Below are 15,570 nucleotides of genomic sequence, written 5' to 3'. Positions count from 1 at the left end.
TGAGGAACCTTGCACCTGAGGAAGGGGTTGACCCCGAAAGCTTGTGCCAACACTGCTGAATAAATGTCCTAAAAGGCAAAATCATATGTTTGGTGTGCTTCCTCCCTATGGGAATCGTTGCTTAAAAAATAAACTTCATTTATTTAGCAACAGACTGACGTTTCAGCTGGCTCCTCAGCCTTTCTCAAAAGTCTGAGAAAGGCTGAGGAGTCAGCCGAAACGTCAGTCTGTTGCTAAGTAAATGAAGTTTTTTTTTTTAAGACCTGTGAAGTGCTGATCTTCTTTGCAAGTATATATATATACATATATATATACAAAAAGAGGCCTATTTATAACTCACTATGTTACATTTGGTAAATCTGCACAGAAAATGTTACTGCATAGAAACATACTCAATTTACCTACCTACACCAATTTTTTACTAGACTAGCACTATTTTTTTTACCCATGGCTTGATAGGCACTCCTCAGCATATTTAATATGCCATATTTTACATGGTGACGGGCTCTAAAAAAGAGGAACAGAAATGGAAACTCCACTTTTAACCTAACGACCATGACCTCAGTAAGAAAAATGATAGCTATAAATATAAATTTAAGTGCAGCAAAATAAAATGTCAAATGCCCTAGATTTACTTTCATCTGACCCTAGGCCAGTAACAGCACCCAGATCTCATAACGGAGGACGGATTCATCATTCATTCCCTATTACTGCTGGTAGAATCCCTATCTTACAAACCTTCATCTTCATACTGCACTTTACGAATATCCCAGTTTGATCAGATAGATCCCCAGACTGATCATCGGCAGCCCCATGCTCTGAAATAGGATACCCTTAAAATGCACCTGTTAGCACACAACTATAGAGAAGAATAAAATGACAGTCAGGTTAATCAAAGTAGCATTAAGAATTTCTAGTCTTAATGCTGTTAGTCCTCCATAATCTTTACATTGCAGAGAAACGTGAGAAATTACAGAAATGTAACTACCAGAAAAGAATATGGGCATTGTACGTTGTGTTATTCACACTGCGGATTATTGTTTGGCCTAAAAGGATCTCCATTACCTGGTGTGAGATGAACAGAGTGATGCTTGAGGGATACAGAATAACCTCCTACACTAACTAGAATTCCATTCCACTTTTATGGGTAGAATTGCACTTATAATGCACTCTGTTTTGCTTTCTTTGAGCTTGTATACCACTTAACGATAGCGGTCCCTGCAGTGCTGGCGACGATACAGAGAGCGCCCCCTATTGTCCATAGTGTAGGATTATGGCTTAAAAACAATGCCTGAAATATAAAGGCAAATACCACGTCCATTGTTCTCATGACGGACACTGGCCCAGCCCTTTCAATCTGTAAGGCTTTCACGAGAAAAATCTGCCCACCCAAGCCCAAGATACCTATAAATACTAAGAACATTCTGTCTATTCCACAGGTTGGCAGACGCCACTCACCAAGGGCAAAGAGGGCAATAATGCATTCAATCAGTCCAATGATGGCATAGAACCAAATAGAGAGCAGGAAATGCACAGATTTGCCCATTTTTCTCAGCACAACCAAAGTTAAAGAAGCACCAACTGCACTTGATACAGCAGCAATAGTTCCTTTCATATGGTCTGCATAATCATAATCAAGACTTTCATCCAGCGAGCCAAACAAAAATGGTGGCCTGGCTATTAGAATGACTCCAGTTATGGTAAAAAGCATAAAAACGATATCCCATATGGTGCACCTTTCCTTAAGGAATATGCAGGCGAATATACAGGTGAATGCTGGGCTGCTGAAGGTGATCACGGTGGCATCAGCGAGGGGCATACACTGGACAGCGTAGTACAGCAAGATCATAGCAGTGGAGCCAAGGAAACCCCTTAAAAATAGAAAAATCCTTTGGTCTTTGGGTCCCAAAAATCCTGTCCTGGAAAAAAAAAAAAAGAATTCAGAATTTTGCCAGAATCTGAAAGTCATTTACATTCATTAGGCAAATTATTATTTTCTGCAGGTGTCTCTACGGCTGCAGTTACATGGTCAAAAGTTAACTAAGACACTCTATGTATAAACTTTACAGGCCACGTTCCTTTAGCACCACTGACTTGTTTGCAAGCCGCACTCCACCAATTTCCATGGTCGACTATAGGCTAGCACTGGGCATTGTTAGCACAGGTATTATAATTACTGTATATGATCTATAGATCAGTGAATTCCCTATGGGTCAGACTATAATTTATATCCTTATAATACACAAAAGCCATGAATATCTTGTAAATTATATAGTGAATAAAGTACCCCCTCTTGTAAAATATAAGGATATTATAAGTTAACGAGGAGTTTCATGACCATATAAAAACACGAGGCCGAAGGCCGAGTGTTTTTATACAGGTCATGGAACTCCGAGGTAACTTCTAATATCCTCATATTTTGCAACTGGGGTACTTTATTTATTATAATACACAAATTTCAGTGAGGCATGTGACAGAAATGACATCAGAACTCACCGTTTATAACTGATGACATCACTACTCACCGTTTATAAGGATATATATATACATAATTTACAAGATATTCATGGCTTTTGTGTATTATATCCTTATAAACTGTGAGTTCTGATGTCATCAGTTATAAACGGTGAGTTCTGATGTCATTTCTGTCACATGACTCACTGAAACTTGTGTATTATAATAAATAAAGTACCCCCAGTTGCTTGGATATTAGAAGTAACCTCTGAGTTCCATGACCTGTATAAAAACACTCGGCCTTCGGCCTCATGTTTTTATATGGTCATGAAACTCCTCGGTAACTTATAATATCCTTATATTTTACAAGAGGGGGTACTTTATTCACTATATAATACACAACAGCCATGAATATCTTGTAAATGATATCCTCATAAACGGTGACTAGTGATGTCATCAGTAATAAACGGTGAGTAGTGATGTCATTTTTGTCACATGACTCACTAAAACTTGTGTATTATAATAAATAAAGTACCCCTTGTTGGAAAATTTTCGGTCATGAAACTCCTCTGTAATTTATAATTTTAAAGTAGGGGGTACTTTATTCACTATATAAACAAAGCATTTCTACATAACAACTTGCCGTTCATATCTGAAAAGCACTAGGTGATTTTTTTTAAGGTCTGGGTATAGCGAAATATGATCTGGTCTTTTCCTAAGGGAAAATGACATTCTAATCTAATGTAACTAGACTAACAAAGGATCAGGAGGGAATACAGTTATGGGATCCATTATCTGAAAATCCGTTATCCAGAAAGATCCAAATTACAGAAAGGACACCTCCAATAGTCTCCATTTTAACTGAATAGTCTAATCGAATCTAAACAGCCTGCAAGATTTGGGTTCACAACTTACTTGTAATAAATTAAGCCAGGAAGAACAAACAGCATCTGGAAAAGACACCTTATTGCACTGATTTCCACAGAATGCAGATCTTCAATTTTCTTCACCAGTAATGAACTGGAAGAAAAGAAGGCGGCAGACAGGATGGTATAGAAAATGCCAAGTCCCGGGCATACGCATTTCCTCTTGCCTGAAAGGGGAGCAAGATGAAAAATTAGTAAGACTTCATAAATTGGCAAAAGTAAATACAGGTATGGGACTTTTTATCCAGAATGCTCGGGACCTGTTGTTTTCCAGAAAAGGGATCTTTCTGTAATTTGGATCTTCATACCTTAAGTCTACTAGAAAATCATGTAAATATTAAATAAATCCAATAGGCTGGTTTTGCCTCCAATAAGGATACTTTGTATATTAGTTGGGATCAAGTACAAGCTACTGTTTTATTATTACAAAGAAAAGGAAATCATTTTTTAAATTGTGGATTATTTGATTATAATGGAGTCTATGGGAGGCGGCTTTTCTGTAATTTGGAGTCTTCTGGATAAAGGGTTTCCAGATAACGAATCCCATACCTGTATAGCTGCCCGATGCCTTTTTTCTACAAAGGGTTGCATAAATAAATGTGTTGCTCTATTTTAGATCATCATAATTTATTTATGTAGTGCCGGTAAATTTATAACAATAATGGGTATTACAATAACAAACAGAGTAAAAATAGGATCAGAGAGCACTAAACAACACCTGGTATAGTGCAGCTGGGGGGGAATTCTTTCGAACTACAGAGAAAGCGGAGCCTGTGGTCTGGTCCCCCCTGTTCCCCCCACCTCCCTTAGGTACCTTATAGGGAAAGACGGAATTATTGATCTATGATTCAAGATTTTGGATGTTGTAAGTAATAAAGTTATCATTTAGAGCTGACATCTCATGTTGAAATTCTTATGACATCAGTAAATCTTTTTGGGTATACTCAGTCTGGGTGGTAGTACATTACTAGTAGTATTATACAGGAACGGGACTTGTTGTCCAGGATTTTGTGGATAAGGGATCTTTCTGCTATTTGGATCTCCGTACCTTAAGTCTACTAAAAAATCGTTTAAACATTGATTAAACCCAATAGGATTGTTTCGCCTCCAAATAGGATGTATTATATCTTAGTTGGGATCAAGTACAAGGTACCGTTTCATTACTACAGAGAAAAAAAAAATAATTAAAAAAAATGTAATTATTTGATTATAATGGAGTCTACTGGAGAAATCCTTTCCATAATTCGGCAATTCTGGATCACTGGTTTCTGGATGACAGGTCCCATACCTGTACTATTATTATAGTAATATAAAAAGGCCAGGATACAATAAATAATCTGTTGGTAATAATTTTATTATAACAATAGAGGCAAAACTACTATATCTACTATATACAGGCCTGTAAAATATAACCTTGGAAGTGGTATCTGCCTTTGTGCTACTATATGGTTGTGGAACTAGGAGGTGTCCTCTAGTATGCTTCAGGTGTACAGTATTCCTTATATCAACTATTTTAAAAAATATATGAAGGTTAGAGGGCACATTTGTAGATGTGCAGCTTTCACTGATAATAATTACTCAAATAATTACAGGATTATTTTCCCTTCTCTTGACCTAGAAGGGAGGGCTGCAGAGCTGATAAGTACAGGTATGGTACCTGTTATCCAGAATGCTCAGAAACCTTGGGTTTTCCGAATAACGAATCTTTCTGTAATTTGGATCTTCCTACCTTACGTCTAATAGAAAATCATGTAAGAATTAAATGAACCCAATAGCCTCGTTTTGCTTCCAATAAGGATTAATTTTATCTTAGTTTGGATCAAGAACAGTGTACAGTTTTATTATTACAGAGAAAAAGGAAATATGGTTAAATATTTGGGTTATTTGGATAACCTGTAATTCGGAGCTTCCTGGATAAAGGGCTTCCGGATAACGGATTCTATACCTGTACCAGAAATTATCCATAAATTGTACTCTCTAGCCGAGAAAAGAATGTTTTCCCCTTCCCACCCCTAATTTGCATATTCAAATTAGGATTTTGGTTTGGTATTCGCCCGTATTTCCCTAAGGATTGGGGGGTACGGCCGAAACCAAAATAGTGAATTCCTAGAGCAAACGTAACAACTTTTTCATTAAGAAGTTTTATTACATACACGGCACACTGGCGCAAACTATAAAATTCACAATTGATATCCTACTGTTGTGTGGGTAGTGTGAAGGGCAAAGTATTTGCAAAGGCAAAATTGTTCACTTTGCAAACATTTATTCGTATTGCGAACGATTTTTCCCGTTAGCCAGAGACGGCCAACCGACCAGACGCCCTAGGCAACCTGGCGGGCCACGGCGTGGGCTCAGTGCGCACTTGACTGCGAATGCGCAAAACTTCGCTCCAGGGCGCATGCGCAGAAGCGCATTTACGCGAAAGACACCAACGGCAGTTGGGGAGAGACGGGACCGGACACGGTGTAGGCGACAGAGCAGGTACGTGCCTGGTGCCCCCTCAGCTTTGCGGCTTAGGCACGTGCCTACTCTGCCTACCCCTAGTTCCGGCCCTGCCGTTAGCTACCAATTATACATTCCTCCTTTAGATTCCAATATGTTTAGACAAAGACTTGGGATTCTTCAGTCACAAACCTATAATTAAATACAGAGCATTTTAAAGATCTCTATTTTTTGAATCAATCGTATTAAAATAGATACAGGTATGGGACCCATTAAACAGAATGCTTGGAAACTGGGGTTTTCTGAATAAGGGGTTTTTCTGTAATTTGGATCTTCGTACCTTAGAGATACTGAAACCAGAAATAAAACTTTTTTACATCTGTCATAATAATGCCTTTGAAAGCTACTTATAACTTTGCCATAAAGTATTTGCACATTACCTGCCTGATACCCCATGTTCCTGTATGAGGGGGGCTGCCATATTGGTGCAGCAGGGGTCCATTAGCATTAGAAGTTAAAAGGGGACAGTCTGGTTGGCAAAACAGTCAGGTTTAGAAACTTCAACTAACAATTATGTACAAAAACAAACCTCTCGGCTAAAAATGATCAACATGACCTATAGGTAACTTTTAATGTACATTCATATATTAAAAAGTAGTTTTTTAGTGCCGATATCACTTGGTCTACTAAGAAATCATGTAAATATTGAGTAAACCCAATAGGCTGGTTTTGCTTCCAATAAGGAATTATATCTTAGTTTGGATCAAGTACAAGGTACTGTTTTATTATTACAGCGAAAAAGGAAATCACTTTTAAAGTGTAAATTATTTGATTAAAACGGAGTCTATGCGAGATTGCCTTTCCGTAATTCGGAGCTTTCTGGATAATTGATTTCGGGGCCCCTTGTGACTACGACATTGGAATTCTGGAAACAAAGACTGTGATTGCTCTCGAAATAGCACATATGAGCCCTTAGATTTTTATAAACATAATGAACAACATAATACTTCCCTTTCTCTAGTCATCAGGATTATAAATAATAATCTGTCCACAAACCAGTGCCACACATGATATATTTTCCGCAGGCATTTTTTCACTGGACAGATGCCAAGATGCCAGGAACAAGTAAAGGTGCTTCTCCACCAGCAAAAATATCAAAACAGAGAATTTTCCCAATGGCCAATTAGCATTAAATAGAACTGAACATAAACATTATGAATGGTTTAGTGCTGTGCCATAATAAAGGCCATGCCTGTTCCTTTTATTTATAATATCTTTCTCATTAAACATGGCCTTTGCTATCGGTTCCACACAGGCTGAAAGACAAGGTCATTGCTGCTTTACTGATAAAATAGAAGTAGAAAGCTAACAAATCTTGCCTATGCTTGTGTCAGCAGCCATTCACCTCTGCTCCTGCATTCCCCACTATATCAGCTCCTGACGTCAGCTGCCGCTCCTCTGCATGAATTCTCGTCTTAACAATTGCTCAAACTCTCACTTTCGGCCTCACACCCTCACTGGTATCATGTAGCAGATAGTTTCCTGCAATTATTCATAACAATTGCTGTTCCATCTCTAGTAACTGCTTGCTTTCGAACCTGCCCAATAGCAGCGAATTTGGTGCTTGTATTGCATGCTATTATTGAGTTACGGGTTTATAATAGTGATGGGAGAATTTCTCCTGAAAAATTCACGAATTTCCCGCAAAATTCGCGAAACGGCCAAAAATCGTGAAAACAAAGTTCACGAAAAAAATCGTGAAATTCAAAACGTTTTCACAAAAAAATTGTGCAATTCAAATGTTTTCACTAAAAAAATCGAGCAATTCGAACAATTTTACAAAAAAATCTAGCAATTTGAACCTTTTCACGAAAAAATCTAGCAATTCGAACCTCTGCACTAGAAAATCATGAAAATATTAAATTGACTCCGGCGCGGCGGCAAAATTCGGGAATTTGCCGCAAATTCGTGCCAGGTGAATTTATTCGCCCATCAATAGTTTAGAATTTTTTTTTTTATCTCTAACGATTATGAAAACTGATCTTTTTAATTACATTTACAAATGTGGGACCTGTTATCCAGAATGCTCAGGATCTGGGATTTTCCAGATATCTAATCTTACTGTAAATTGGGTCTTCATATCTTATGTCTACTAGAAAATCATGTAAACATTAAGGGGCAGATTTATCAAGGGTCGAATTTGTCAATCGAACGATCAAAGTAAAATCGTTCGATCATATGATTAAATCGTTGGGATCGAACGATTCTAACGATTTCAACGATCGATCGAAGGATTTCCCTTCGACCTCTAAAGACGTAGAAAAATGTTTTGGAAGGTCCCCATAGGCTAACATAGCACTTCGGCAGGTTTAATTTGGCGAAGTATTAAAGTCGAAGTTTTTTTTAAAGAGACAGTACTTCGATTATCGATTGGTCGAAAATTCGAACGATTTTTACTTCGAGTCGAAGTAAATTCGAAGTCATAGCATCCTATTCGATGGTCGAAGTATCAAAAAAATTACTTCGAATTTCGAATTTTTTTACTTCGAAAATTCCCTCGAATTCACTTCGACCCTTAATAAATCTGCCCCTTTAAATAAACTCAATAAGCTGATTTTTCTTCCAATAAGGATTAATTATATATTAGTTGGGATCAAGTACCAGCTACTGTGTTATTATTACAGAGAAAAAAAGGAAATCATTTGTAAAAAATTTAGATTATTAAGATAAAATCTATGGGAGATGGCCTTTCCCTAATTTGGAGCTTTCTGGATAATGGGTTTCCAGATAACGGATCCCATACCTGTATTATGGCCCTTTACTGTTTGTGCTTCATTTTTAAGCAAATGTTTTCCTGTTTGTCTGTTACTGATTTCTGTAGGTTCTGTAGTTTTCGAATAAGAATACATGCATTTACGGTATTTGCAGTTTTAGTATGAATTACCCTTACATTTGTATGTATGTAACAGTGCTGCTTTAAAGAGGCAGTATAAAGGAAATAGAAAAGGATAGTCATGCAATTATTCCATTTTATTTCCTCCTGTATATGTTGGAAGTTGCATGTATTTGTATAGCATTCATTAAGAAGTCTATGCAGTGTACAAGAGCTTTGAGATAGTAAACTATTGACTGAAATATTGACCCTGGATCCAACTGTTTGTGGTTCTACCTGTCTAACCAGTCTAAATTTATTTTTAAAGTTTCTATCAATCAATGTCACTTTATTTAAAAACTGTATTTAAGTTGTGATATTGAGTGGAAAGTACTCTAAACAAAACCTGCCAACTCACTGCTCTGAGGCTGTTCTAAACGGAAGATGACACTATATAAGGAGCTTCCTTGTATTTCCATATTCTTCACTGTTTGCCACATTTTATTCTGTAAGCACATTATTTGGCATAATGATTGGCATCCGAGCTCTCCACTTAAAGGAAATCCAAATCATCAAAACAAATGAATGTAAAAATGCTCAAGTATATATCTAAACACATCTGCAATGACACAGCTTTTTCTAGTTTTCAATATATTTTTATCAGCTGTACACAGCTGACAAGTTTGAAACAACAGCAGCACCTGTCCTTTTTAGCCAATTTACTACAGACTGGCGGCAAAGCAACATCTTAAAGCTGGCCATAGATGTTGAGATTTTTAAAAGATCCGATCGTCACGATCGTACGAATTGTCCATCATCTAAAAAGACCAATTTGCCAGGAAGGGGAGCTGCCTGCTTGGCCCTGCAAACATAGATAGATTGCACTGGGACCGACAAAGATTTTTTAACCTGGCCAATCAATTTCCTGACAGATGTCGGCCGAAAAATCGTTCGAATCCCACTAACCGCACGATAATTTCGAAGGATTGGTCGGACTTCGCTAAATTCGGTCGTTCGGCAAGAGAAATTTTTGGGGAAGACTTTCCTCTTCTCACAAATGGATTTTTCTGACGCCCGCAGCCAGTCGGCCGAAATGAACAACAGCTGACACCGATGTTTCAAGTTCATTATATGAGCAGCAATATTATCGAGAATACTAGAAAAAGATGAATGTAAATAACAATAGCGTTTACAAGAGTTCATTTGTGGGGATACATCTCCTTTATTGTCTCAGGTAACAATCTCTGCCTGTAATCACGCTGCAGTCATAGAGGGGCACAGCAGAGCAGTTTGGAGTCCCAATTTCATGCGTTGGAATGAATAATGTGGGGAAAGTGACATTCCCAAGGTGGTTGTGATTTTAATTTAATTTTAATCTAGGAAATCTGAGATTTTTGCATCTGTGGACAATATAACTTTCAAGGATAAAAAATGCCTATTTTTCTGAATAGCTGAATTTGTGATTTGTGGGTCGAGTTTCTCTTAACCAGAACCCAACCCCTAACCCCAGCCCGCTCCCTCCCCTCTATTTATAGATGTGTCGTATGGGATGGGCGCAAGTCCATAAATTCAGGGAATGGAAGTGTGTGACCCTGAAAATTCTGGAAGCCGGACAGAACCCTTCTAGTTTCGGACTGGCCTGCACATCTCTAAACTGAATGCATAACTGTATATATATTTATATAGAGACCTACAATATGAGAGGTCACCAATTGAGAGGCAGATTAGACCATGCCTAGACCACCCCCACCCCCCCAAATCTGACTAGTCTCTGTCCACATTCCATGAAGACCCACCCTTTTTCAGGTCCATGATGCGGGTCTGTCCTGCAAAAAATGAGGCAGGTTCACCTTTAAGTTAACTTTTAGGGGCAGATTTATCAAGGGTCGAAGCAAAAATCCTTTGAATTCGAAGGATTTAGTGCAAAAGCTTAGATCAAACAAAAATCGTTCGATCGAACAATTCGAGTGATTTTAATCGATCGATCGAAGGATTTTTATTCGACCAAAAAAAACTTAGAAAAGTTCTGGGGAAGGTCCCCATAGGCTAACATTGCACCTTGGTAGGTTTAAAGTGGCGAAGTATGAAGTCGAAGTATTTTTTAAAGAGACAGTACTTAGATTATCGAATGTTCGAACGATCTTTACTTCGAATCTTTCGAAAAATTTGATTCGATCGAATTTGACCAATTCAATGGTCAAAAAATTCTAATATTTTTCCATTCGAATTATTCACTCGAGCTTAGTAAATCTGCACCTTAGTATGTTATAGAGTGGCTAGTTCTAAGCAACTTTTCCATTGGCCTTCATTTTTTCTTTTTATAGTTTCTGAATTATTTGCCTTTTTTATCTGACTCTTTCTCAGCTTTCAAATGGGGGTCATTGTTATTCTTCTTGTTATTACTCATCTTTCTATTCAGGCCACTCGTTAAATATTCAAGGAAAAATATAGAATCAATACAGCTCCAGGCAGTAATTTTCAGTGATAAACTTGATAAAGGGCTCCGCCGAAACATGTAGTGTGCCTGCACTGCTGAATAAAACACATTGCAGTTGAAAATTACTGCCTGCGGCTGTATTGATTCTATATTTTTCCTTGAATTATGCACATGGGGTGTAACACAGACACCTACTGAATCTTACAACAATAAAGTGAAGAAATTGGAGGCTGAATCATACCTACTCTATTCACTCGTTAAATATACCAAACTTTTATTCAAATCAGTGCATGGTTGCTAGGCTAACTTGGGTCTTAGCAACCAGACTGCTGAAACTGCAAACTGGAGAGCTGCTGAATAAAAAGCAAAATAACCACAAATAATATAAAATGAAAACCAATTGGAAACCGGCTAAGAATATCCCTCTCTACATCATACTAAAAGTTCATTTAAAGGTCAACAATGCCTTTGATAAGAAAAGATTCAACAAAAAATAAGTCTTTAGAGCAATCCAGTAGTGACTCTTCAATTTACTTAGTTAGACAAGACATTTGCTGACCCCTCTGCTAGCAGGACAATTGCAACTTGTTGTTATGGTGCAGAGTTGACCTTTCATTAAAACAAATTTATATCACAAGTTGTTCACTTTTAAAGGTGATAAGTACTAAGTACTCCCCTATTCCAAACTGCACCACTGACATCCATGCATTTTTACTTTTTTACTATTCCGTTAACCTGTAAAATTGTATCTCATAATACTCCACACCAGGTTTCACAATCTTAGGTAACAAGTCTGGGCTACAGAACAATATGCAAACAACATCCTATACAAACTCCAGATGGCTCCCATTAATATTGCACAAGAACACTTTGTGCAGAGTCATCCTGATCCTGTAATTGCTGCTGCTGCTCCATGGAAACGACTTAGAGCCTCAGCAGTTCCAGGTAACAGATCTGGCAGGACCCATGCCCAGAGGCACTGGCTGGCGAGCTTTCAAGGTGCAAATTCAAGGAAGGGCTGGTACAGTAACAGATAACGACTGACCTTGATGCACCCAGAGAAGATTCCTGTGATCTAATAATGGAACACTCCTTTGGGACTGCACCTGTGACAAAGGAGATCAGAACTGACTGAGTGCATTAAAGGGGTGCTTCACCTTTACTTTAATTTTTAGTATGTTAAAAACAATTTTAGCAACTTTTCAAATGGACTTGGTTTTTTTCTACAGTTTTTGAGTTATTTGCATTCAACTTCTGACTCTTTCCTGCTTTCAAATGGGGGTCGCTGACCCCATCTAAACACAAATACTCTTTAAGGCTACACATTTATTGCTATTGCTACTTTTTATTACTCCTCTCTATGTTTAGAGCCTCTCCTATTCATATTCCAGTCTCTTATTCAAATCAGTCCATTGTTGCTAGTGTAATTTGGAACCTAGCAAGCAGACTGCTAAAATTGCAAACGGGAGAACTGCTGAATAAAACAGCTAAATAACTCAAAAAACACAATTAATAAAAAATGAAAACCAATTGCAAAGTGTCTTAAAATATCACTCTATACATGATACTAAAATGAATTTAAAATAGAACAATCCTTTTGATAACTGTGCGGTTGCCATGGAGTGAACGCATATAGCGGCACCAAATGCACTTTCCAGACAGGCAGAGAGAGATTCTATTGGAGCAAGTGTAGGTTGCTAGATATACACAATGGCAGAATATGTTTCTAGCAGCTGTTCTACTTAGAAGCACTGGCATATGGGCACATTTAGCAGCTGATATTGCTGCAGCGACAGATATCTGGCCAAAAAAGCCTGAGGGTCAAACAATCGGATCAGCCCAATATGGCCCAGCACATAGGTGGCCTTATCGGGCTTATTTGGTAACTTATGCAGCCCCTTCAGACTGAGTTTGCAGCCTCTGTGTCCATTTACAGGGCCCTCCAACTGGTCTACCCGACCAATATAAATTCGGCAAATACTGATCAAGCAGTATGAGGACCGCATCGCTAATTAATGAGGTCCTTACCCTGAAGGCCTGTATCCCTGATGCCCCAACAAGCTGCATCCCTGAGGGCCAAATGAATTGCCCCTATATTGCCCACTTCAAGGTCGCCAAACAGCAAATCTTTCAATGTATGGCCACCTTAACAATCATTCCGCAATACACCCAGCAATATCCATAAGGATAACTGCAAACCTGGTGACTACAAGAAATGTATAGCCTAAGCAGGGTTGGACTGGAGCCTTGGGGGCCCACCGGGGCTGCAAACAAAGGACCCTCTTGACAGTTCCCAGGGGCCCCTTCCCGACCTCCAATTCCTGGCATGCACATGAGCGAACACATTACTCCGCATGCGAGTGCAACTGCAAGTTCAGCTCTTTAAGAGGCAGCTGGGGGAGCAAGTCTTGGCCGGCAGGGGCCCATGGGGGCCGGGGCTCATCTGGCATTTTACTGATGTCCCGCCAGCCCAGCCTGACCCTGAGCCTAAGCACTTTACACTTTTGTGGGAGGGGGACTCAGTATAACCCCTACTTTACGTTTTTCAGTGGTCCAGAAAAATAATGGTGTAAAAACCAGGAAAATGTATTATAATAATTATATAATACACAAAAGCCATGAATATCCTGTAAATTATATCCTTATAAACGGTGAGTTCTGATGTCATCAGTTATAAACGGTGAGTTCTGATGTCATTTCTGTCACATGACTCACCAAAACTTGTGTATTATAATAAATAAAGTACCCCCAGTTGTAAAATATGAGGATATTAGAAGTTACCTCGGAGTTTCCTGACCTGTATAAAAACACGAGGCCGAAGGCAACTTATAATATCCTTATATTTTACAAAAGGGGGTACTTTAATCACTATATAATACACAAGAGCCATGAATATCTTGTAAATTATATCCTTATAAACAGTGAGTTCTGATGTCATTTCTGTCACATGACTCACTGAAACATGTTTATTATAATAAATAAAGTACCCCCAGTTGCAAAATATGAGGATATTAGAAGTTACCTCGGAGTTCCATGACCTGTATAAAAACACTCAGCCTTCGGCCTCGTACTTTTATATGGTCATGAAACTCCTTGGTAACTTATAATATCCTTATATTTGACAAGAGGGGGTACTTTATTCACTATATAATACTATATATTTAGATAGGACCACATAATATATAAGCGGGAACACGAAAATGATGTAAAAGGAGGGAAAACAAAATCAGGTGATGTAAAATTGGGGTTTCGCTGTAAATGTTCCAAATCAGCCCCCATTGAAAGTCACTTGACAGCACAGGGCACTTGGCGGTGATTCCCATTATAATGTATTATAATTGCACTAATCCATAAAGTGTGTGTGTGTGTGTGTGTGTCAAAAAGCTTGAAATTGTCCAGAGCCGCCAAAATGTCTGCAGAAAAAACCCAAAAACCCCTATATTTTTATGTTTCTTCCCCATTTGGCATTAAACATCATACTGGCCAGGTTAGTAAACTGTCAGCTTTGTGGCAAATAGAACTACTCTAAGACTCTTAGACAAAGAGATACTGACTGACAGACAGAGGGACGAGATATCCAGACAGACAATATCCAGGGCTGTGAGTGTGAGCTGAGGGCATGAGAGTTGAGAGCAGGTATATTAGTAATGGGAGAGAGAGTAGGAACTTTCAGTAGATGGATGAATGTGGCCCTTACCGGTCTCCTCGTCTGTCACTATTATCTGGGCACAGGGAGGGCAGAGCGTTCGTCGCTGGGTTTCCCGCACTTGGGGACAGTCAGAGGTGATAGGGATGTCACCTGGAACGAGATTGTCACTTCCCTTGGCAGCTGCTCGTCTCTCCGTGCTGTCACACCAAGTCCCCTCGGGAAGACCCTCCTCCTCCTCCAGCATGTTGACCTTTCTGGCGCCGCTGAGGTCTCCCAGCTCGGCGTCCTCCTCTGTGACATCCCGATCGTCGCTGCCCATGTCGGCCCTGATTGTTTGTGCTCAGCGGGTTCATCAGTGTTTGCCGGTCTGACGTTGCAGTACCTGCTTCTTGGCCTGCTGGGGAGCAGAGAGCTAACACCCAAATATAGGCATGAGAGGCGGGGACACTGGCACACGGGCAAAGCTGATTAGGCTCCAGTGAGCAGTGGGAGGGCTCGTTATATAAACTAGTGCTGGCTGACAGAGGATTCTGGGAGATTTAGTACAGGCAGATCTGTTGTGTGAGCCATATTACTGCTACGCGTCTCTTATATATACTGCTGCCCACACGTGTGATGCAACATCCTACACTGTACAGCAATAAAGGAGCTGCATGATGTAACCATAGCGACATAATGGCCACTGATCATGTGTCCCTTTTTATTTCTTTATGTCAGCAGTTGGGGAAAAACTTTCCACGCAGTTTTATATACATATATATATCATTATTATTTTTTTTTTATTTATTTA

At 39.0% G+C, this 15,570-nt stretch overlaps 1 protein-coding gene across 1 annotated transcript; it reads right to left on the bottom strand.

Annotated features, from left to right (window-relative positions):
• Positions 1-973: 973 nt before the first annotated feature.
• Positions 974-15,347, bottom strand: slc35g1.L (solute carrier family 35 member G1 L homeolog). The gene is made up of 3 exons (XM_018225317.2): positions 14,829-15,347; positions 3,370-3,547; positions 974-1,919 (listed from the first exon to the last, which is right to left on the bottom strand). The coding sequence occupies exons 1-3, from the start codon at positions 15,097-15,099 to the stop codon at positions 1,160-1,162; spliced, it is 1,209 nt and encodes a 402-aa protein (XP_018080806.1). The 5' UTR covers positions 15,100-15,347; the 3' UTR covers positions 974-1,159.
• Between the last annotated feature and the right edge of the window lie 223 nt (positions 15,348-15,570).

This window comes from Xenopus laevis, chromosome 7L (assembly GCF_017654675.1).
Source record: "Xenopus laevis strain J_2021 chromosome 7L, Xenopus_laevis_v10.1, whole genome shotgun sequence".
NCBI classification, from domain to species: Eukaryota; Metazoa; Chordata; class Amphibia; order Anura; family Pipidae; genus Xenopus; species Xenopus laevis.
The sequence above is the reverse complement of the archived record's forward strand: the minus strand, read 5'-3'. Positions and strand labels throughout refer to the sequence as shown.